The 25826-nt window shown below is 40.1% G+C and overlaps 2 protein-coding genes across 6 annotated transcripts in view; both read right to left on the bottom strand.

The window, feature by feature from the left end:
* LOC111980855 (protein Shroom1) overlaps positions 1-18874 on the bottom strand; it is a 37191-nt gene extending 18317 nt beyond the window's left edge. For both annotated transcript variants that reach the window (XM_024011879.1, XM_024011881.1), the window contains exon 1: positions 18703-18874. The gene's annotated coding sequence lies outside the window, so the exon portion shown is untranslated. The remainder of the gene's footprint in view (positions 1-18702) is intronic.
* Positions 18875-19930: 1056 nt separating this feature from the next.
* LOC111980376 (AF4/FMR2 family member 4) overlaps positions 19931-25826 on the bottom strand; it is a 42880-nt gene continuing 36984 nt past the window's right edge. For all 4 annotated transcript variants that reach the window (XM_024011100.1, XM_070449275.1, XM_024011099.3 and 1 more), the window contains 6 exons: positions 24676-24812; positions 24199-24270; positions 23986-24079; positions 23800-23843; positions 23403-23614; positions 19931-23121 (listed from right to left, as the gene is read on the bottom strand). In XM_024011100.1, coding sequence (XP_023866868.1) covers positions 22994-23121; positions 23403-23614; positions 23800-23843; positions 23986-24079; positions 24199-24270; positions 24676-24812 — 687 coding nt within the window. In that variant the 3' untranslated portion in view covers positions 19931-22993. The remainder of the gene's footprint in view (positions 23122-23402; positions 23615-23799; positions 23844-23985; positions 24080-24198; positions 24271-24675; positions 24813-25826) is intronic.

Genomic DNA, 25826 nt, shown 5'->3' with positions numbered 1-25826 from the left:
GAAGGGCACGTTTAAGTGATGCAGTCGTTTAAGACCCTACATTGACTTGATGTGCCTGATATGTCAGCTATACCATATGTCGCATCATTCAGAACAGATTTAGCCTACTTAACATGGGAACAAACAATTTTCTACCCGGCAACTAATCCCTGTTTCCCCCAATCATATACAGGCATTAAATTATGGAAAAGCGAGAAAGAGAAAGCAAGAGTTTAAAGTCATTGTTTTAAAATACTTAGTTGGGAGGTGTCAGGGTTCAAGATCTCAGTAAGAAGATTTGATTGCTAGGCCGAGCAGGGCGGAATTCCACCAGTGCATTTCAGGCTTTCATAGGTACTTATTTTTACAGCGTGACCTCAATTTTAATGCCACGAGACCAGACCACCAGGGGCTCGGCATGCACTCTCTACCAGGCAGATGTCATCGAAGAGGGCTAAGTGCACTAGTATTGACTCCAGTGACGCCGGAGCCTGAGGATGACTGGATGAACTGCTGCTGACCGATAAGACGTCCTAACGGGACCAGATCGTGTGAATTGAGGATCCAAGCATCTATATGACATGTAGGCTGCTTCAACTCAGCTCAGGTTACTGCTGCAAGCCAAAGAACAGAGGTTGGAAGGCTTCTGGGCTCTAAATTTGCACATACCCTCTCCTGCCGAGGGGCACTTGGAGCACCAGATTACACAAGTCATGTAAGCAAGTAAAGAGAGTTTTGAACCACTGACACAAACAAAACATCTGACTACAGCCTGAGGTGTCTGTCAGTTGAAGCTACTGTAACTTGTTTTGAAAGCTTATAGGTCTAGGTCGAGGATGGGCCCAACAACTGTGGCCTCAGAATTGGGTGGAAACAGAAAATTAATGACACGGCAAGACACACAGAAAGATAGAAAAATAGATAGTGGAACGCAGACTTTTCCATCCTGTTAAAACCCAGTTCTAGGACTTTTCTCAAGGTCCCAGGGTAAGAGAGAATTTCACTGTTGATACTGATCAAACAAACATTAAGAGGAAGACCTTTTTGAAAAGGTGGAGAGGTTGAGTTATTGCATAGAGGCAATTCCATGGTAACGGAATTACGCGGAGACTCAGATTTTATGTTTTAAAATGTATAGCAAACAAAATCATACAACACTATGCACAAGCACTATGTTGAACAATTTACACATAAAATTGAACAAAAACACATTTACTGGAAGAACTGTGCAGATGCAAATTTTGGTGACAGAATTACGGTAAAAGGGGACTTACGGGTGAGCAGCAACATGTGAAGACGCGTTTTCTCTGTGCTCCGATCCAGGGCGAGCAATTTACTATTAATACTTGACCAACACCTACCCCACCGTGTTCATTTTGTAACATTTAATTTGGAGTCGAACCCAATTTACTAATCTGGCTTTTATTTCGGAAAATGTTGGCCTTTTAAATCGTAAAATGTCAAGACAACAACGGCCGCGGGCCACAAAGGAGCAGGCTTCTGCTGAAGCCTCGGGGTCATCTGACACGGACTCTGATCCCCCCCCGACCTAGACATGGTAATGGCAGCTATCATTAAATCTGAACATACTGTGCTGGCTAAGGCGGCGTGCTCGCACACACTTTTTCAGTTCTGCCCACACATTTTTGGAGTGGCTTTGTGATGGCCACTCCAATACCTTGACTTTGTTGTCCTTAAAGCCATTTTGCCACAACTTTGGAAGTATGCTTGGGGTCATTGTTCATTTGGAAGACCCATTTGCGACCAAGCTTTAACTTCCTGACTGATGTCTTGAGATGTTGCTTCAATATATCCACATTATTTTTCTCCCTCATGATGCCATCTATTTTGTGAAGTGCACCAGTCCCTCCTGRAGCAAAGCACCCCCWCAACATGATGCTGRRACCCCCGTGCTTCACGGTTGGGATGGTGTTCTTCGGCTTGCAAGCCTCCCCCTTTTTCCTCCAAACATAACGATGGTCATTATGGCCAAACAGTTCTATTTTTGTTTCATCAGACCAGAGGACATTTCTCCAAAAAGTACAATCTTTGTCCCCATGTACAGTTGCAAACCGTAGTCTGGCTTTTTTATGGCGGTTTTGGAGCATTGGCTTCTTCCTTGCTGAGTGGACTTTCAGGTTATGTCGATATAGGATAAATGTTACTGTGGATATAGATACTTTTGTACCTGTTTCCTCCAGCATCTTCACAATGTCCATTGCTGTTGTTCTGGGATTGATTTGCACTTTTCGCACCAAAGTACGTTCATCTCTAGGAGACAGAACACGTCTCCTTCCTGAGCGGTATGACGGCTGCGTGGTCCCATGGTGTTTATACTTGTGTACTATTGTTTGTACAGATAAACGTGGTACCTTCATGTGTTTGGAAATTGCTCCCAAGGATGAACCAGACTTGTGGAGGTCTACAATCTTTTTTCTGAGGTCGGCATCCAAAAATACAGATTACCGATTGTTATGAAAACTTGAAATCAGCCCTAATTAATCGGCCATGCCGATTAATCGGTCGACCTCTAGTTCAAAGTTCTTGAAATTTTCCGGATTGACTGACCTTCATGTCTTAAAGTCATGGACTGTCGTTTCGCTTTGCTTATTTGAGTTGTTCTTGCCATAATATGGACTTGGTCTTTTACCAAATAAGGCTATCTTCTGTATACCACCCCTACCTTGTCACAAAACAACTGATTGGTTGAAACACATTAAAAAGGAAAGAAATTCCACAAATTAACAAGTCACACCCGTTAATTGAAATGCATTCCAGGTGACTACCTCATGAAGCTGGTTAAGAGAATGCCAAGAGTGTGCAAAGCTGTCATCAAGGCAAACGATAGCTACTTTGAAGAATCTTAAATATAAAATATATTTTGATTTGTTGAACACTTTTTTGGTTACTACATGATTCCATGTGTGTTATTTCATTGTTTGATGTCTTCGCCATTATTATACAATGTAGAAAATAGTAAAAAAAACTCTTGAATGAGTAGGTGTGTCCAAACTTTTGACTGGTACTGTATATTGATGACATTGATTTTAGCGGTGGCTAATAGGAATATAATGCTCAAAGTGGCTCAGACTCATAGTGATGACCCTATAAAACGTAGCTAGCTAAACATATTAATTGGGGTTATTCTGAAATGTATTGGATAAATTACAAAACTACTAAACTAGTTAACCAGCTAATGGTAACCGTAGCTAGCTAACGTTACTTGACAGGAGGGCTAGCTACATTAGCTTTCTAGGAACATCACTAGCTTTAGGTTGGTTGTTTTTAGGCTCAACTTCCAAGATTTCCACCAAGGACGTCGCCTCACTCTCCCTCTCTTGGACAAGTGACATTTAAGATGTAAAACGTAATTTAAGAGTTGAGGGCTGACTACTTTGCGTTTGGAGCGCAACCTGTGTTCTGCTGATTCATTGTGGGGGCCATTGCCTAGGCAACCCAAGACTAATTTGCTTGTTTCAGCAAGGTTTTGACTATATGGCAAGCAGTTTTTGTCAGATCTGACTTTTCGAAGCATGTTAGGAGAATTTACGCAGAAGGTTAGGAGAATTAATGTAGCAGGTTAGGAGAATTAGATGAAGATTAAGACAAGGGTTAGGGTTAGCTAAAATGCAACAACAACTAAATCTGCTTATCCCTTCTAGCCATGACCTTTCAGCAAGGAGCACCCATAGAAATAGAACAAATTCTGTGGGAGTAACAAAGTTTCATCACGTCATTGAGAGTCCATGTTACTGCCAAAACGGACTCAAACTCACAAAATCCCTGTCCCGTCTTCAGTCAGCTGTTCGTTCCACACACCAAAAAAACGTAGTTTTTTTACATTCCATTTTACTTTCATGATGGTCTTCATCCAAAACCCTTGGTTACATGGTAATTGTGCCAGCCCTATTTGTACCACTGTAGCAAATTCAATTGCAGTAATTTCTGTTACAGATTTTTTGGTAATTCTGTTATTGATTTGGTAACAGAACTAAGAGTTTTAAGCACTTAATGATTTATAAACAAACATTTATATCAGTAAAAACACTAACTAATTGGAAGGTCTACCTTTACTTGTTACTTCTGTGAACTTTCATTAAACTCCCTCATGAAGGAGAAAATGTTTAAGATAAGTGGTTTTTGGTAATGGAATCACAAGGCACAAGGCAATGTTCCTTAAACGTACAGAAGGCAAATATTTTCTCCAAAACTAAATATACAGTGTGAAATGCACGATGCAGTCCACTTAACATCTCAGACCCTGGGTGACAGTGACAGGCTAACAGACGAATAAGCACCACATATTCACAGATTAATATTGCAATGTGTCCACCGAGCATGAAGGGGACATCAGCTTGACATTGTTGGACGGTTTCTGCACACACTGGTATGAGTAACCAGTACCAGTTGATATTTAACCTTTTTAGCACGCGGAGATCAAGTTCAAACATTCTGCTCCATAAAAATACCACAGTTAAGCATTCTGAATCTTCCCAAAGCTGAAGCTGGTCAAACATTAACCAGCAAAGCATCCTCTCCCAGAGCGTATGGATGAAAAAACGAGCAGGGTTATTACTTATGACATCTTATAACCTTCAAGCGGGCACAGAAAAATACAATTACTTTTGTATTAAGAGCCTCCTGAGGCAGAAAAATAGCAATAAGACACTACCAAGGGGGTAAACCTAGGTATTGCTTGTACTCAGGGCAAACAATGTGAAGCTGCGGGGAAGGCCACATTTAGTGTGTGGAAATCTAGCCATTTTCAGCTAGCCCCATAGACCTCGTGTCAGACAGCAACACAGAATTAGGCCATCTTGGGGGAATGGTGTCTCGCGGAAAACCCTGGGCTACAAGGTCAGATCATTCACAGTTCCACTAAGGATAAAACAATGGCAGCATCAACATTGAGCATCGCCTTATTCAAGAACTATGGTGATACAGCAGTGAAAGAAGCGGGCAATGGAATGTGTGAAAGGAGAGAAAGTATGGCAGGATGTGGAAGACAAACAGCAATCAATTGACCCACTTCCTGAAAGGAGGCTGATGTAGGTCTAGGAAAGTTGCTCTTCTGGCTTGTCTTTTTCGAAACACCTCACAGCAGTCCCGTCCTTCCCCAAACCCCTCCTATAAACATTTGTGTTGTGCCATATCCTATATGAATTGGCTAAAGCATCTACAGATCTGAGACCAGGCAGCAGAATCAGTCCAATTCAGAAACTAGGAGAGTCCTCTCTCTATAGTGGTCTCTGAGCAGTTACATAAGTCAGTGTAGTCTGTCTGGCCTGGCCATGGAGACACAAATGTCCCCTTAATGGCCTCAGACCCTGCCATTGTGCCTGCCGCAGTGTGCCTGACTTCCCAGATAATTTATTACAGGGTCTTTCTGGGTAGTCAGTGAATAGGCTACTCCTAGACAGAACATATGTTACGCCAACACACAAAAACAAGACAGAGGCCCCCGTCAGCACTCATAATATTATCACACATTAGGTGAGCTATCTGTAACTAGCTCACAATGTACAATATTTTCCCCATGAAACGGTATTCTTATTGCCCATTAGGAACAATGTTTTTTCAGTTGTAATATGCAATGTCTTGAGTTGAAGCAAAAGTAGGAGGGCAAATGAATAACGCCAATGCAGGACTGGGAAAGCATGTATACCGAACAAAATTCTAAACGCAACATGCAACAATTTCAAATATTTTACGGAGTTACAGTTCATTAAGGACATCAGTCAATAGAAATAAATTCATTACGCCCTAATCTATGGATTTCACATGACTGGGCAGGGGCGCAGTCATGGGTCAGCATGCCAATTGCAGCACGCTCCCTCAAAACTTGAGACATCTGTGGCATTGTGTTCTGTGACAAAACACATTTTAGAGTAGCCTTTTATTATCCCCAGCACAAGGTGCACCTGTGTAATGATCATGCTGTTTAATCAGCTTCTTGATATGCCACACCTGTCAGGTGGATGGCTTACATTGGCAAAGGAGAAATGCTCACGAACAGGGATGTAAACAAATTTGTGCACAACATTTGAGAGAAATAAGGTTTTTGTGCATATGGAACATTTCGGGGATCTTTTAATCCAGCTCATGAAACATGGGAGCAACACTTTACATGTTGCGTTTATATTTTTTTCAGTATATATTAACACCACATACAGTCATGGGATTGACAAAAGCCCTTATCGGTAGGCCTAATTCTCATGATTACTTGAAGTTAAGTTTGTGGTCATACGCACGCACAAAATGTACGTCCTGCATGGGCTAATTAAGTATACTGGAAAATAACAGTTTGATCTGACGAAGATCGAAACGTGGATCGAAACGTTGTCAATGAAGGTGGTAATTGGGAGCATACAGTGTGAGGGCCTTTCTGTTCTTTACATGTATTACGTTTCACACCAGTTCTAGACAGACAGCAAGCAATGATAAGTGAGCCAAGATTTAAGACCAATTTCTTTTTTGTTATAACCGTCCTCCCTTTGTTATGTAGAAATAAAATACAAAAAGTAAAGTAGGAGCACTCTCTGTAGCCTTATCAAAACTGGCACTTTCGCCGTAATTAGTTTCACAATAGCAGGCCTACACCACGTTTGGGCTTTGACATTTTCTTTTGTCATCAGAGGTGGGAGACTAAGTGCTCTTATTACCAGGCTGTTCACACCTTGGTGTAGCGCCTGGAGGATCACGGTCAGATGCCTAGCTCCCTCCAATAACCTGTATTCAGACAGCCATTTTACCACACACTTATCTCCGTTTGTCTATTCTTAGGCTCAGGATAACAATCTCTCCTTCTCTCTCACAGGAGGAGGTAACGGAAAGTTATGTAAAACATGAAAAAAAACGAATGTACTTTTGAAGGATGGAATAACAACGGTTACATTGTGTACAACATTGTGTATGGGGGTCCTCAAGGGAGATTAGAGGATTTCCACTCAACTGTGTCCTCCTTAGTCACTGAATCCCAGTGGACAATGGAAACTCAAACCTCCAGTATGGTGGTTGTCAGGCATGGTGTTTTTTGTTAGATTGGCAATGTAATGTGCATTACTGCATTTATGCCAACATGGCACTCTCGCCCAAGCCTTATCACGGACACTTTACTCAGGAGCACTGGCACAGTGGCAATTACTGTACAGAAGGAAAGGAATGTGCTTGATAAGGTTGACTCAGGTAAAGCAAATAGGCTCTACTGGTACAGGTTGTATTACGTAACGTCTCTATCTAGCATCTTATCTCCACTGGTAGATGGGAATACAAATACTGGCTTGGGTTCCAAACATTCCCCTCTCTGCCTTTTTAGACAGGAGAACAGGTTCGGACAGACCTGAGGGCTAAGGTCAGATTCACTCAAATAAAACTATGCAAGGGAAGAAGTGACAAATTAATGACTGCCACTGACGTCATCAGATTACCGAGAGGCTTAAAAAATATCTGAGATTGGATCCAAAATAGTGCCATTCCCAATAGCCCCTATGGAGTGTTACCTCACGAAACCCAGGCAACAAAAAAAACATGATTTGGGGGATTATCACAAAATGGAATAGTCCTTTGAAGGAAGGATTGTTGACATATATTTGTATCTAAAAGCATAATTGAGAAATAATTTATAATAATTACATTTGGCATATTTATGACATTTTGGCCTTACCCAGGCCTGATATTGTGTTATCTGTAGGTGCTACAAAGCAAAAAGTGTTGTCATATGTAAAAGGAGAGCTGTGATTGGTTACATTGCCTAATATGCCAATTTCTCTGGGCAATATCTTTAAAAATAGCATTGACCCCACTCTGGAACTTTGATATAATTTTGATAAAGCTTCATATGACATTTTTTTTGTTGCTTTGGAGCACCTACAGATGAAACATTATGGAGTCTTAAAGGAGGCCTGGGTAAGGCCAAAATGTAATAAATATGCCAGCTTTGATTAAGTATTTCTCAATTATGCTTTTAGATATAAATGTCAAATATGTAAACAATCCTAATTTATTCAACATAAAACATATTAACATCTTAAAAGTACCCTTTTTTATTTTGTACATTTTTAAGACATATTGTTTGGAACAATATACTATACAAGTACAGTACATCACATTTCGAGTGGGCTCTCCTAATTCTGAAGTCCTGATAAATTTTATGAGCACCACCAAATAAAACAAGTGAATTACTCTCAGTTCCATTCTGATTTAGTTGTCACAAAATGGGGCAAAATTGGCTCAAACGATCAAAACACACCTGACCAAAATGCATGGCTTTTCTTACAGAATTCGAGAGAAATCTCCGAATATGATACTGTACAACACAGTGCGTTTTCTTACAGTCCATAGTTCCCGACAGAGGGCTATGAATAATTTTGGAATTATCATCGACATTTGCTGACTGCGTTCCCTACTTATCTGAGCAACTAAACACGTTACCTCATGTACTCTGTGTGTGGTGTGGGACAATGCTTAGGTAGCATGTTCAAAGTCAATGAAGAGAATACAGAGGGACATGCATGGATACATGCTGCTGAAGTAATGTCCAGTCAAAACAGAAAAAAGAGTCACGATAAAACGGGACATTACCGATATGTTGCTTAACTGGGCCAGAGGATACGGACTCTCTCCTTTAAATGTATGAATGAATAATGCTTTTGAACATGAATGCACAATAAGGAAACATGTCACACTGGCCTGTTCACAGTGGCAGGTCAGCATAATTTGCATAGCGTTGCATCAGATTTGAATTGCAAAACATGGCAGCAACCAGAAAAAAAAGAGGGTCGTTCAAAAGTACTTCCCTCGACCCAATTATGGCTGAAACTCCTCTGATAACAGATCACTAACGGATGACAAAAATGGGGTCGACTTCAATGAACCCTACTGCTAAACATATTGGTAGGCTGTTTTTACATTGTCAGTCTGCTTCCTGATGAGAAGCAGAATTCCTGCTAATGTCAGCGACTCGTCACGGGGCTGTGACCAGGCCTATAAGCAGGGATTCTGATGCTCTCAGTTGGCTGCTGTTTCAACAGGACTTATTCCATAGCGATAAAGCAATCAGAGGCCTGAAAGAATGTAAACGTTGTTCCTTTAATTATACTTCCACCTCCAACCGTAGTCCTAAATTCTCAATTGATTCCCATTGTAAAACCATCACATGATTAAATTAAACTCTTGCAAGCCACACAATGGCTGCTTTAAAAAATACATAACCGTAATAACCATTCTGAGGAGTCAAGTGATTTGTAATCTCCGTTGTGTGCAGTCTCCTTGCGTGGCTAATTTTGGCTGATCACAAAGGCCACCTATTAGAGCAATTTCCTTCATTCAGAGCGGAGCCAATTAGAGGGAGAAGGCTAGGAAACAAAACACACAGAGATTAAACTTCGCCCTGTAGCATTGCCACAGTGCAACACCGCCTGAACTTTGTAACCTGGAATGAAGGAAAGAAAGCGCAAGAGAGAGGCGAGAAAAACAGATGAGAAGAATGTGATGAGTTTAGAAAAAAATAGGGCAAGAGAGAATTAGGCCTCTTTTATGAGCTAATATGACAACCATATTATTTCAGCCTCAGTTATCAAAAGTCCTGGTGACAGGCCTTCAGGGACGCCTTTTCATCACAGCCTATGAAAACTTACCTTCCCCCTGGCGGCCCCACTGCCAGCATGTAGGGAAGTACACTGGCTCCCACCTCACGGCCCTCTCAATACATTACAATGGCTGAGACATGGGCTTTGAAGTTTAAAAAAATGTAATCAACAAAGTCCGGACCATTTCAGTTGGTTTAGTTGTGGGCAAAGAGTAGAACCTGTTAGTGAGGCAGTTGAAGGCTTTACAGGCTCCATTAGCAAGGTCCTAGGAGGGCTGCATTGCAGTGAAATGAGATGCGGACCTTCACTGTGGACACACGTGACACAAGAAGCTTGACCATGCAGATCACATGGAGGGTCCTTTGGGTACACCATATGCTAAATAGACCCATGTCCATCACCCCAGGTCTCGTATTGACCACTGATGACTTTGTTTTCTCCATCTAGATCTATTCCACAAATACCTAAGAACCCTTTTTATTTCTCTCACAAAAGGGATCAGAAAATAACTCACAGCCACTGACTGATTGCCAGGTCTAGATACAATGGCTTTCCTCCGGATGAGGGCCTGGGCCCTACTGCAACTGCAAAGAGGAACTTAAAGGTGGGGAAAGGAGAGAAGAGAAATGGGAGGGGGGGGGGGTTCTTCAATGAGACACTGACACTTTTGAGCAGCACGGTGCTGCCTGAGAACTGTAGGTGGTGGTAGACTTTCTCCCGTCTCCCAGGAGTAAGCCTTAGTGCACACAGCCAAGTGTGTATGGAATGTCAGACATTCTGGTCTCCCCCAGCGGGCCTCTGTCAGTCCCAATCTCTCTCAGGGAGATACACTCAACACGGCACGCTGGAGGGATCCCCCATACTGCACCGTGTCAAAGCCAATCAGCAGGAGCTACTGTTAGGGTCTGTCATATTCCTGCAGTGATGGGTCATGAAAGTGAGAGGATTCTGGATATCAAGCCTCCACACACAAGACCACTCTGGATATCAGTTACAAATACATTTATTCACCAAACCATTTAAGGAGTTCATCACAAATCGACTGACTGCGAATGAGACATGAGGTATTGATAACAGCGTCTGCTAAATGACTCAAATGTAAATGAGTAGAAATCCCACTTCCAATTCTATAGTGCTAGTGGAGGACTCTTAACAACTGTCATAAACAATTCTGCCAATGGACTATTGAAACTGTCTTATCTTTTGTTTTCCTCCTTATGTCAGTCAGGTGATACCATGAGTACATCAATATTGTGTCAACCGTGTCATCAAAGCCCTGGACCCCGGTCCATTATACATGGGACAGGATTAACAGACAAGCAGACATCTACATTCCTCTCTATTGCCAAAAGGTGATCTTTGCTCTCTCGAACTGTAACTCACACCCACCACAGCCTGGATAACCAAATTACAGTGTCCATACATACCCACTGTTAATGTATCTGTTTGTTTTCTGTTTTCCTGTCATTCTGATTGCACACTGCACCCTGTCATGAGTTAGTAGGAGAGGATAGCGGTGACAGATGTGTGTCGGTGACTTCATTAACTCTTTCACAGAGGGACAATGGGAAGGGTTAGAGTAGGTTATACAATTTGAGTAGAGCCATGGGTGTTTTAGGTAAACTGATGCCGGATGATGAAATACGAACTCTTGCTGCACTGAAATGAATCGTGCCTCTGCTGTTATGGCCTCCAGAACAATAGCTGATCTATTTGACATGGAGGCTGGTCCCTGTTCAACAGTGGAAAAGTACTCCAGGCGACGCTCAGTGTTTGTGCATCTAATTATGTTGGTTTAGTGACTTTTGTTGTGGCATTTGCCATGACTTACTGGTTTGGCTGTAAATCGTGTAGTGAATTTGGCAGCAGAAGAATGGTTTAGGGTGGTTTTCACACCAAATTGGTTTGGTGCGGTTTTTCCAAACTCTGGTGCGTTTACCCCCTTAGTTCGGTTCGCTTGGACTGGTGTGAACACTATCCGCACTAAACAACACACTGTGGTTTGCTTAAAAAGGGTGGTCTCGGCCCGATTCAATTTGTACAGTGGTGCGGTTCGCTGCAGGTAAGAAGGCAGTCCGGACCAAACACAGGAGAGAACCAAGAGTCACGCATTTGATGAAATGCACACAACATCATAACTTGATATGTCTGAAACATTCTGTGAGTAGCAGCGTATTTATGAGCGCATCCAATGCAGATTAGGGGATTGGGGACATAGCCTATTCACGAAGCAGTTAGAGCAGCTATTTCCTCCAGCATGTTGTTGGAAGACCAAAGCGAAAGTAATATGAAGATTGGGACACACAAAATAATAAATCAAAACATTTGTGGGCTTGCCTGTTTTGCATGTTATTTATGCATTAATACATGTCACATATCAGTTTGCAAACAATTAAAAATATATATATACATGAGTTAATAAAGCTGCATACAAACATCGTCTCTTTTTTGTTTTCTTGAGTAAGGCAGCACCAAAATGCAGGTGTTTCAGCCTAGCTCAGTGCTTTCTGTGGTGGTGGGGCAAGCCAGCAGACAATATGGAGCGTTGCGCCGTGATTGGCTCAATGTTCTGTCAGTCATGGGGACACTACGTCACCGACAAGTCTAAGGGTAGAGCTAGAAAATTCAAGCGCCTTCGGTGCTGCCATAGAGTTACATTAGAAGTGCCCATCCATGAAGGCTTAAGGTCATTGGCCACAGATAAAATTAATCACGTTATATGTGCAGTAGCTTTGATTGAACTGATCATGTCAACATATTTTGCAAAATCTTAGCTAGCAGTCATCATCATGAAAAGTTGAAAATCTATTGGCCAATCCTTTTTAATCCTTGTCATATGAAGAGAAATAATTAAGATAAATTATAGATAAAAGATATTGGTGCTCATCGGCCATTGGACATAAACATTACACAATCATTGGAAATTGCAAATTCCACAAGGAATGGTTTGGAAGGAATCAGTGACAGTGGCTAACTGGAAGCATTGCAAAGCAATCACTAGCCTGCTATTCAGTGGAGTGCCTGTGTGGTCCCAAATCTCAGATTAATGGGCTATTTTCCAAGTTTAAAATTATAAAAATTCAACATTGGCCATGCTGTCAACTAAGCATGATTTGTGCAACGCTCAAAACAACTTAACTCGGAACTGAGAAGTGTTGAACTCACTGAAGTCAAGTTAACTGGGAATTCAGGAATAAACAATCTCTGACTGGGAAAATACGCTTGTTTTGAAAGTTGTTTTGAAAGCACCATCAATCCAGATGCCAGACTTTGATGACAAAATTTGCCCACGAAGGACCGCCTGCACAACAAGGTGAGTCCAAAAATGTAATGTATGCTGCCGCATAAATGATGTAATATGCCAGGGAGATAGTATTACTTTCTTAGCTACAATATACATATGTGTATGTTGTGTAGTAAGATGTTAGTAGCCCATATGCCTCACGTTAATAATTTGGTCTATTTACCCCTCTTAATTTCACCTACTGTTCTGACTTGGTGGTGCACATGTCGCCTATAACCTGTTTTAGATAAATGTAATCATTGAATAGTGCAAGATCTTTCATTGTCTGATATATGCCCCCTTTATTTATCCTACGGTTCTGAGTTGGTGTAGAGGTAGAAAACTGTAATGTTCTGAATTCTGTCGCTGTACATTTCAAAAGTGCTAAACAAATAGTTATATTAACTACATCCGTCCTAGCTCGCTCATTAATGTCTTAATCGAAATCTTATCCGCTTCTCGTCCCCTTATGCCATAGTTTGTACATCTCAATTGTCATTAGAAACGCCATTTGTTTAAGCAAGTCAGCCATGTTTTTTTTAAAGGCAGTAAATGAGGTTGAATGAACTGTTTCGCTGCCAGACAAGGCTACGCTGATAGCCAGATATAGCAGTGGTTAGATGTTTGGGCTGCTGTTGGGACAGCTTTATGTAGGCCCTAACAGTTTGTGGGCACCATTCGTCACCGTTATAGTGCAATTAATGTATTGTTAGTGTTGTGTAGTGTCTTTGCTGGCATGCTTCCCACTTAATTTTTTTAGCCTCTCCAAGATTTACATGCTAAAATTGCACAAGTGGTGCTTCATGAAAATCATAAATTGATTTAATGTGAGCATTTTTGGACAATAAACAAATGACTTGCATGGACACTTGGTTTTCGTTATGAATTTTAGTTCATTTGGCATTTGGCAATATGAAAAAAACTCTATGTAACAAATAGTCTAACTCTGAATTGAATTAGAGCTAAAAAAACGCTCTAAGATGTGAAAACGCTCTAAAACGGAACCCAAACCGGCTGCGCGCATGCACCATCGTGCGCCAACATTTATTTTGTCCCTCCACAGCAAACGCGATCATGACACGCAGTTTAAAATATCAAAACAAACTCTGAACCAATTATATTAATTTGGGGACAGGTCGAAAAGCATTAAACATTTATGGCAATTTAGCTAGTTAGCTTGCACTTGCTAGCTAATTTGTCCTATTAGGTAGCTTGCTGTTGCTAGCTAATTTGTCCTGGGACATAAACATTGAGTTGTTATTTTACCTGAAATGCACAAGGTCCTCTACTCCGCCAATTAATCCACACATAAAACGGTCAACCGAATCGTTTCTAGTCATCACTCTTCCTTCCAGGCTTTTTCTTCTCTTGACTTTATATTGCGATTGGCAACTTTCATAAATTAGGTCCATTACCGCCACTGACCTCAGTCGTCTTTCAGTCACCCACGTGGATATAACCAATGAGGAGATGGGAGAAGCAGGACTTGCAGCGAGATCTGCGTCAGAAATAGAACTGATATCTATTTTAGCCCTTGGCAACGCAGACGCTCGTTGACGCGTGTGAGCAGTGTGGGTTCAACAATTGAATAACATAGATTTCTAAATTTATTTTGCAACACTCACACACGTGACGCAAGTGGTGTAGTCAGCCTGTAAGATGTGAGTGCATCGGTCCGTGGGACCCCAAACCGATCCAAAAGTAGCAGGCATCAGCCATAAAATTGATTAAAACGTTTTATAATAGCCTACTTTCTTTCTACTTTCAGAAAATACGTCATCTTGTGTGACAACCGATGTGTCTTCTCCTTCAGTGTTGAACTAAGCATGTAACTATGTTGAGTCTTTGATCAACAAGTCATTTTGCATGCCGAACAACCCAGGCAATATCAGTAGCCTACTCAAACTGCGCACTGTGCCCTGCTTTGCGTGCTGACCAATGAGAGTTAGGCCGCATGTCACCTTCATCAGTCAAATGTTTGTAAAATGGCTTGCGTAATATTAGGCTTTATTAGTTGAGTGACAACCAATGTAATTCGCTAGGTTATAGTTATCAAATGTGCTGTTGAAAATGGTGTTTTACCGGAATAAAGTAGCTTAAGCTACCGCCTGAGAAACGAAACATCTGGCTATAGCCTATCTGCTGATCGGGGCTTAGGCTACATTCGATTTTATTTTGAATATTCAGGTTCACCATAAGCAATAGTATTGGTAGTTTTGCTTTAAACAATCAGTGTAGATGGTAATTTTTAGATATACAGGGTAAAGTTTACAATTTCATAACAAGGATAGAAAAGTTATCTGTAAAAAAATTGACAAACGGTCTAAACCATTTGATTTTGAGATGGGGTGAAATCCAAAGTTGTGCTATATATTCATTGGCCATGTCATAGCTAATTTAAAATGTATATATATTGATACAAGAATAGCTCAAACATTATGATGGTGAATTCAGATCAAAGGTGGGGAGACAAAAAGCAAACATTGGCCGCTTAGCTGAGAGTGTGGTGGTAGATGCCCAGTTTCCCTTATGGCTCAGCTCAGGTGCCTACATACATCACTGACATGTACATCACTCACACACACAATCACACAGAGAGAGAAGTCAGCTCAGACAGACCCAGCTCAGAGAGGCCCAGCTCATGAGCTCCATCAGGAGCAGATATGAATTTAGAATGGAAAATGAATGTGTTTATGCAACAAACATTAGAGGGAGCCCATGAATCTAGGTACGTATCGAATCGTCTTGAGAGCGGGTTGAGAGCTTCCAAGTTCCTTGGTGTCCACATCACTAAGGGCATATTATGGTCCAAACACACCAACACAATTGTGAAGAGGGCACGACAACACCTATTCCCCCTCAGGAGGCTGAAAAGATTTGGCATGGGACATCAGGTCCTCAAAAACTTCTACTGCTCCATCAAGAGCACCCTGACTGGTTGCATCATCGCTTGGTATGGCAATTGCTCGACATTCGACCACAAGGCGCTACAGAGGATAGTGCGTACAGCTGCAAGTGGTAGCTGACACACACACTGACACACACACACACACATTCCCTCACAGGCTGCTGCTACTCTGTTAATTATCTATGCATAGCCACTTTACCCCTACCCACATGTACATATTACCTCAACTAACCCGTACCCCTGCACATTGACTCAGTACCGGTACCCCTTGTATATAGTGTAGCGTCGTTATTTTATTGTGTTACTATTTTTTCGTTAGTTTATTTAGCACATTTTTCTTATTTACTAGAGTTTTAACTCTGCATTGTTGGTTAAGGGCTTGTAAGCACTTCACAAATCTGTTGTATTTGGCACATGTAACAAAGAAAATGTTATTTAATTTGAAAAGGAAAGATGCACATCCCTAATGAATCCTAATACAAAAACACATCATACTGAGTCTGGGAAGTACAACAAGTTGGAAATTCTCAGGTACTTCCAGGAGATGTAGTCTACTGTGACATAATACTGACTGACTCAGGGTGATCAGCCTTTTCAGATGATAGGCCTACTCAACAGTACAGAATACTGTACTTGAAAGATGAGCTGCTGCATAATGTAGGTATGTAGTGGTGAGACGGACAATGTCAGGGTGAGGGAGAATGCGACAGAAAATAAGTGCCAGAGATAGCGTGGGGGACGAGAAGTATGCTGCATGTGTTTCGCCTATGAGTGTGTGTGTTGCATGCAAGTGTGTATGCAAACGCATTCCCTGGCAGACCTGTGGGTGCAGAGTTGTGTCCTGACCACTGCTGAGCGTGCCAGACTGGACAGGACACAGAGAGGCAGTGTTCACCACGCATGAGTGATTTAGTTTCAGCGACAGGACAAAACCCCAGTGTCTGGTTTCCCCCAAAACAACACAGAACAATGGGTGTCATTTTTGTTCCCACTTTAAATTAAACATACAAAAGTCATTAGTCTAAAAGGCTCTCCTTGCATTATTCAACCAGATCTAAGGTGACAGCATTCCTTCAATTTGAGACATGATATGTTGATAGACTGGCCCATCATTACAGAACTAGTCTACACTATAGTTAAATGATATTAGTTATAGCCTCATGAAAATACAATACATGTATTATACACTAATAATACATAGAATTATTAAATGGTATAGTGAAGGAGATCAATATATTGCTTACGGATGGTTTACAAACACGCCTCTTGAGAACTTCCTTTGCGAAATCAATTATCGATCTCAACTTCCTTAGCATGATCAATTAGGCTATAATCTCAGTCCCATTAGCAGACACATTAGCAGATCTGGAAATACTTTAAGTCATCTGCCTAGGTGTAAAGCAAAACGTTGTACTTGGATGGTTACAATTACTATGAAGTTATGTAATTTTACTATTTAATAAACATCACAATAGCAAAAATGCTTCATTATACTTATGTAGATACAGTTTGGGAAATATTTTCAGTAAATAAAGCATTTTGAAAACAATGATACAATAAAAGTGCAATTTTGATAATTATTATCAAACGATAGGGTCTCTTTACATTAAGCATCACTCCGTCAAGGGAAATATTGTATTGTTTCTAACAAAGATGATGTATCTACATATATTTCAGGATGTTGTGTATCCCTGGAAATAGTCAGAATTCATGTAAATATTATACTTTTGAAAACATAGCTTGGCCCAAAAAAGTATTCTCTTGGCACAACTTATGGGTTAAGTTGAGCCAATGGGACAGGATAAGTTGACCTACACATTTCTGTACTGAATAAAATATTACCACTAGCTTTTTAAAACCATGTCTATCTTTACTTCCCAAACACAATTCAACACAATTCAACACAATTTCTTTTTTGTCTTTTAAGCACAATTCAACACAGGCTTAACACCTAACAAACACTTTGTACTTAAAAATAAATAATTGAAACATAGGCCAAGACCTGTTGTTACCTCATATTCCAATGATAATGCCTTGAATTATTCCTGGGAAGAAAACACTTAAATTTGCTAAACTTGCTATGGGCTTACCCCATGGCCATTGGCTCAACTTACCCAAGGCAAACATTTTGACGCTAAGGATACACTTATGCTAGGTTTAGGACCTCATAATGAAGCTTAGAGACCCCAACTGATTTATAGAACAATCTAATAGCTGCAATGTGTACTTTTTTGGGCAACCATACCAAATTCACATAGTAATGTTAGTTACAGATCTGTAATTTTCAATGAAAGCAAGTCTAAGAAGTGGTAGATATGTTCTATGTGCACTATTTCTATGCTTTCCATAATTAAGTTAAATTTTTGGTCCTTATACTTTCGGTTTTCTACACCAGCTTCAAACAGCTGAAAATACAATATCATTGGTTATTGAAAATATATTTCACAGCGGTTTAGATGGTACAATGATCCTCTACACTATGCTTGTTTTCTCACAAACTGAAATTAGGCGAACTATTCAAATTTTTGCAACCAGGAAACGGCAGAGTGATTTCTGCATATTGCACATTTAAAATGATCTACTTAGGTTTAGATGTAAGCATCACGAAACCTCTAACACAATACATTAACTTGACTTGGTGAAAATTTGTTTTTTGAACCTAACTTGTTTACCACTTTCTCCATGTGGTTTCTTCCTTCAGACTCCTTGAAATGATGACCTGTTCTTAAATATTTGGTCAAATGATTAATGTTGCGTATGGTTTCCTAGAAACAATGGTGGCTGAATTTAACCCTTTGGCTCAATTTACCCCACTCCCTCCTACAGTTTTATAGTCAGTAGCCTAAATGGCAAAACTATTCCTGGCCAGGAGGACCGAAACTGTAACAGGTTGGTGGAGAGTACGACACCGATACACCAGCTAAACTTCATAATAATAAACATACCTGGGTGCTCGACGTTGAAGGTATCTGCGAATCCTTGCGTTGCTCAGGTGAGATGAATGTTATTTTTTACTCAAAATGAAAAACTTTCACCTGATTGAAAATATGAAACAAATGGTCTTTGAGAAAGAACACAGCTAATACGCTTCCCGTATGGCTACCTTGGCCACACAGGAAGAAAAGTCTGAAAGGTAATAGAATTGCATAGCATTCCAGCCCAACCAATGGGCAGATGAGTGGGCGGGGCTTTCCGAATTCTAGCCCTTGTATGAAATATTCCCCTTAGAAATTGATTGCAAGTCATTAAGGATGACTTGTATTTGAACTCCTATTTCAAATTATTTATTCAAACATAAAGGGGAGTTTAAATGTTATTAATCTCCAACCCATAGAACTAGGTTATACAAGCTGAAGGTCACCGGACAGGTTAAGAAATGCCTGTGGAATGTTTGTACAATAAGCAACTAAGTTTCTTACACACCATAACAAAAGGCCAACTACAGTCTTCTTGTCTTTAATTGTAAGATATCTTTATTTAATAGGGAAGCCCTTAAGAAATAAGTGTGCATATAATCTGAACATCAATGTCTATTCCCTTGGCACAAAAGGGTTAATGTTCCCCAAGCAGTGCAATGTGGGTTGAAAGTAGCTAATCATTTTTAAGAGCCTTTGCATACTAGAGCTATACAAACTACTTTGTTTCAGTAATGCACGGCCTAGCATCGTTAAGCACACGCTCTATTGCAGAGGACCCAACAATGTTGTTAAACCACTTACAGAGAAAGTAACCATGCAGATGCATGGTCACTCCAGAATACAGCTCTTTTTACTGTTGATCGGTTTTGGGATACTTCCCCTCAGATGACCAGGGGACTTTGTCAAGCAGATCAGAAAACCCCACTTGGCATTTTAAAATGTTTCCAAGACTGGTTCCAAGGTAAACACAGTCAATGTAGTGACATTACAATTCATGTCCACAGGGTGGCAATTCAGGCCTTGGAACAACAGGTACAAGGGCCAGTATGACTAGCCTTAAAAATGGGGGGAATTTCCAGATATGTGGGGTTTCTTAAGAGAAGCCAGCAGCCATTTAAGGGCTCGGTCTTAAAATGTGTTGTGTGTTGTGTTCAATGAATGAGGTTTCTACAATCAACCAAAATCACATTCTTAAATACATCTACATCCAAGTGTATTGACATAATGGTACAATGTATTGGAAACCACAGGTAAATTAAACATAACCATATATATTTTATTCTCAATACAGCAAAATACAAATTATATTCAGGACAGACTCATAAATCCCATTAGTAACAAGTAATACTTCACAAGAGATTTTAAATTACATGTTATTCCAAGTTTGAATAACAAACTCATAAGAGTACCTTTACTTAATATTGCATCCATAATACATCTGTTATCAATAGTTTAAAACTAACCCAATTAAAACTACTGTACTTTGTATGCTGATGAGGCAGTTAAAAATAAGTACAACATACTGTATAAACTTCTACAACTGCTTAACATACAGACATATCTCAAAAGACATCTCGGATCAATTTCAAAAGGGCTAGAGCTTTCTCACGTGAAGTAGAAACTGAGACGGTTTTCTTATGATCAACTGTACATCTCACACCAACATCCATCCATTCAATCTGATCAACAATATACATTGCATGGATTGAAATGTCTCCATATCAAATACAGAAAAGAAAATATTAGCACTTGATCTAAAGACATCAATGATGATAATGCTTATGACAATGACAGACATTGGTGAAGCAGGAGACAAGGCATACAATACAGTAACAAAAATGATTAATAAACATATTGATATACAGTGTTCAGAGACTCAAGTGTCATCTAACATTTTTTGAAGAAAAAAGCTCAGAAAATGTGCATATAATCTCAAATTGTATTTACAACTTAATTTCAATACAAATGTTAAACTGTAGTAGAAATTTACCCTAAAAGAAATATTTTATATACAATTTGTACATATTTGTATTTAAATAGAGACATGCAAGTGTTAAGTCTTTCTATTGAAGGTCAGAACATTTCATTTTACCCTGGATTTATTCAAGTTATAACTAACTATACTTACATTGAAATATGGTATCAAACAACCCACACAATATCTTCCAAACACTTAAAATAATATTCAGTAAAAGCCAAAAAAAATAAAATAAATGGTTGACAAGCTAAAGTGGCAGAAAAACAAATACATATGAGTGAAAGCCTTGTGAAAAATGTTAAAATTATCGTCATCTTTTGTACATCTGAATAGGATGGAACACAAGCCTTGCAGCTGTACTTAAAAGTTTACCAGTGTATGAAGACATGGCTACATGAACACACACACCCAGAAAACTATCTGCGAAAAGTGGCCTCCAGCTTTAGGTATAAAATGGCTTAAGCCATCCATGTTTGGTTACAAAAACAGATGTATACCAGTAAATCAGTGGACAAGCATGAAGCATAAGCTAAAAGCATTGGACATTTGTGTCAAACAAAATAGGTTTTGGCCAACAATTAAAAAGTGGAAATTCCTGATTTCAAACTAAAAGCCCCAAAAAAATGATTTACAAAGATTTTACTTAAAAAATCCTGCATAGATAAAACATCTTCCATTACTCTGAGTGCAAGAAGAAATAACAGTTTCCCAAAATTAAAGACCAGGGTGCCAATGAGAAAAAGGTACTAGTGTTTCCAGCATGTGTATATTATACATGGGCTAATAGGAAAAAACTCTTCATCATACAATACCACTTATGCATCAAGTTCACTGTTCTGTTGCCTTGTTGCAAAACTAATGACAATACAAAATAACATAAATATTAGGGCAGTTTACCACTATAGTAGCTCAATCTAACCTGTACCATAAATATAGACCATAGATTACATTTCTATATTTTGTAATACACAAATTACTATTACGCTATGTAGAGAACCCAGGAACCACTTTTAAACATTAAATTAAGTATGACTGTTTCATATTCAATACAAATACTTTGCATTTCAAGCCTAACAATCTGAAAGTGAACAACTTTGAACAGAGCAACTTCTTGGTACATAAATAAAATATATATTGGCCATGTACTTTGTGACTGGAATATAACACTCGTGTACGTACAATTCGATCTATGTATGGCTAATAAGCACCACCAATGTGTATGCTATATAACCTATAAAAAGAATTGTAGTCTTAAAATGCAAGTGCATTCATGTCCTTCCTTGCAGTAAGTATCTGCTTTCGCCAGGCAATTTTTGAAGAAACTATACAAATAATTACATTGTGTTTCAAGGATAACATTTGCAATACCAACCACACCCTGCTGCGCCTTAGAAAAATACAGCAACCCTTTCCGGTACAAACCTATAAGGAATCAAATAGAATAATAACACCTTGTTTAGAAATGAATGATCTCTCTGGGCAATTCATCCAACAAAAAAACCTTGCAACTACAGTCAAATTAGATTTCATAGGAAGAACTCATTGACAAATAGGAAATGGTTCTTCAGAACGATGAAAGTAACTTAAACAAAATCAATTGAATGGTGTATCACAGGCGAACGCCAAATGTGGTCATCTGTGCGCTACCTCCCCTTCAAATGGCAACTGTTAAGAGTAATGTGTGCATGCGTCAGTGATATCTGTCAGGCAAACCAAGCTCTCGGTCACTTCACACACCATCAAGACTGTCTTCAACCCACTGATCACAGCTAGAGTCCAGTACTATTCCAAAAAGCCACGTTTGGAAGCCTGAAATAACTCTTAAAATGTCTCCAAATTTGATTTGAAACATTTGATTTGATCAAACCATTTAAATCCCCAACAACTTTGCTGGATCTGCATTTCAACACATGGTATATTCTAGTTTCCTGTAGATCAGATACAAGGCACAAAAAAAGATAAGAGACAAACCTTAGTTTTAAAGCACCTTTGGTTTGAAGGAAGTACTTTGGTAAAAAAAAAAATCTATATATAAATAAAAGCCAAATGTGAATAATGTGCTTATAGCCTATAGAAGTGTATTTCATCTAAAATAATTCTGCAAAAGCGTTGTGCCAAATAGAACAATGACTTTCTTTTGCACAACCCAAAGATATGACAAAGACCACTAATAGTGGTATGTACAGATAGCTTAATCCTCCTCCCCCGTGGGATAGTCGTAGGTCTAAGATGCTCAATATCGCTCAGTGTTTTTGGCAAGCTGGTGTAGAAAATGGACACAGTGTTATAGTTCATGTGTGCATGGAGGGGCAGCGGGGATGGGGGGGGTTATAGCATCCTTCAGGGAATGAGCTTAGCGTCCAGCCGCAACCAGTGTAGGCCCTGCCGTGTGAAGCGCACCAGTTCAGTCATGCTGCTGGTGTTGAAGATCAGAGGGCCCATCACCTTGTCCAGCTCCGTGAAGAACTCTGCAAAATAGACAGGTCACAGCCAGGGTAAGCAAGGTAAACACTTAAGTCAGAGACCTCTTGCCTAGGAATGGCTTGCCAGCTCTACACTTACAGAGTTAGTTTCAATCTAATAGTAGTATTCCATTTTTTGAATCTAACGTCTTAAAACAAGCACTAGATAGGATATTGATACCTTGGAAGTTGGGCTAATACTGACATATGCATTCTATATAGGAGACCCCCCCCGTCTAGTTTCTTCTTGTGCTGATGAAGCTGATAAGAGGGAGTGAGTCAGGTACCTTTCTGCTCTTTGGCCAGCTGCTCTGCTTGGTCCCACACCTCGGTGGCATAGAGGAAGTTGGAGGTGACCTGGACGTAGCTGGCAGCCATCTGGTGGATGCGTTGGGGAATGGTGACCGAGGAGCTGCCGCTGGATGTGCCTGACGAGTAGCTACCGGTACTACCTGGGGACAGCTTGGGAGAGACTGGAGAGGGCATGCCAGCTGCTTTACTGAAAGACAAAGGTAGATGCAGATGGATGGTAAGAGGAGAATCACAACCGCTCAAAACAAGATTTTTCCACCATGATTCAGCATTACGTCTGGACCATTAATTGATGACTCTGACTTCCTCACAAGTGACATACATTTAAGAAGACTGTTGGTCTCAAGACATACAACAACGAAAATGTCTTACTTTCCCATTCCAGGAGAGGGCGCTTGGGTGTTACTCAAAGAATTCTGAAAAACGCAAATTGAAATGCAGAATAAACACGAGCAATTTGCTATAAACAAATAAACATAAGCAATGTAACAAGAATGTCTGTCATTGTTCTGATTCTTCTGGTACAACTCTGAACTTGTACCAAGGAAAATAAATTACCTTCAGGTGCTCCGTGAGTGTTTTAGAGTATTTCAGTGCACTCTCCTTCCTCAGCTTGAACAGTCGCAGGTAGAGGAGGGACTGGCATCGCAGGCTGGAGTGGGAGGGATGAATGAACTTTAGCAGAGTGACTCAATGAGCAGTGGCACAATGACACTAAAGTCCATACACGCTCTAAATGGAATCTATTGAGTGATGAGTCAGAACACCTACCACAACACGGCTAACCGTTTGTCTGCTGACGTAGCGTCTGGGGCCATGTAGCTCTTTAACTTCATAGTGTACCTAAGACATACACACAGACGGAGACCGAGAGAGAAAGAGAGTGAGAGACTAATGACTGGTTCTCAGTAGGTCTGTCTGGCAATGCCACACAAGCACTCTTAAGAGGTTTCATAATATTATGGTATACTGTCAATTCAGTTAATTATTTGTCCATTTGTGCAATTTTGGGTCTGTGGTGTCTTTATGAAAGGTAATTGCTACTATGAAGATAATTTCTATTTGATATCACATTTTATTGGTCACATACACATATTTAGCAGATGTTATTGCAGATGTAGCGGAATGCTTGTAAAACAAAATAATGGAAAGTTGCTTTGGAGCTAGAAGCAGAGCTGATATCATGTTGAAAATATGTTAAAACATGTCGTAAAGAAGTTGTCGAGAAATACAGCCATTTGTTCTTACTTGATGAGCTCCACGGTCTCGGCATACATGGGGAAGGGGGACTTAGCCTCCTGAGCACTCTTCTCCAGTGCGTTTCCGCACTCAATAAAGGACACCACAGCATCCAGGTAGTACACAGCCTTCTCAAACCGGTCCATCTGCACACAGCAGCAACACACATTAGGAAAACCGTCTCTTATGCAAACTGTAGACAGTAGACAGTTAGTAGCAAGGGGAACGCTTCATGACCAATGCTTGTTGTGAAAGCAATGTTGTAATAAACATGGCAGACTTAAAATGTCATGAGTATTATGTAGATTTTTAATACAAATATTTGATGGTTTCCCTGGATACTTTAGAATAGGGTTAGACAGGATCCAGTCTCCCAATAAGAACAGTGAGATACCTAAGTGTATCTGATGATAATCCCCAGGTGAATTATTGATACCAAGTGTGGACAATTATAGCTCATCTAGCTGCTCCACTTTCAGTAGCCAGAGGACCCAAAAAGATGATGCAGAAGCACTGAACAGTAAAACCATTAAACTGTTCAATTCCAGAGAGTGTGTCCAAAATAATGACTAAAGTCCATAGCTTTTCGTACAAAACAGTTGTCATACTCTAGGCCCTCATATTCAACTCTGGATCTCAAAGCCAGTTCCACTGCTTTTTCCCCCTCCATTATTTCCCTCTAAATCAGGGACTGACTTGGACCTGGGACATCAGGTGGGTGCAATTAATCAGGTAGAACAAAAACCAGCAGGCTCCGGACCTTGTAGGGTAAGAGTTGAATGCCCCTGCTCTAGGGTGTCCAAACAAAAACGCATCTTTTGACCAATGGGTCAATTATGTTATGTTTACATTTTCAAAGCCTTTCACATTTAATTCAGCTCGTGTCATGCTAATTTTGCTTTTTGCGACCAACAGAAACAACGTTGAAGATGACGACCACAAATTGTAAAACCTTCAAAAGTTGTTACAAGAAACCCACACCGCTATGTTAGAGCTCGGTGCTTATTATCGGATGTATTAGGTTACAAAATCTGACTTTTTTGGATATAATGCTAAGTTAGAGAAAGAACCCACTGAACAATTCAGAACGTGAATAGTCATATTTGTCTTGGTAAAATAAGGAAATTACATTTCATCAACCAAAGAGCATTTTCACCCCT

This window comes from Salvelinus sp. IW2-2015, linkage group LG20, assembly GCF_002910315.2.
Source record: "Salvelinus sp. IW2-2015 linkage group LG20, ASM291031v2, whole genome shotgun sequence".
Classification (NCBI taxonomy): Eukaryota; Metazoa; Chordata; class Actinopteri; order Salmoniformes; family Salmonidae; genus Salvelinus; species Salvelinus sp. IW2-2015.
This window is presented reverse-complemented; position numbering and strand designations above follow the sequence as displayed.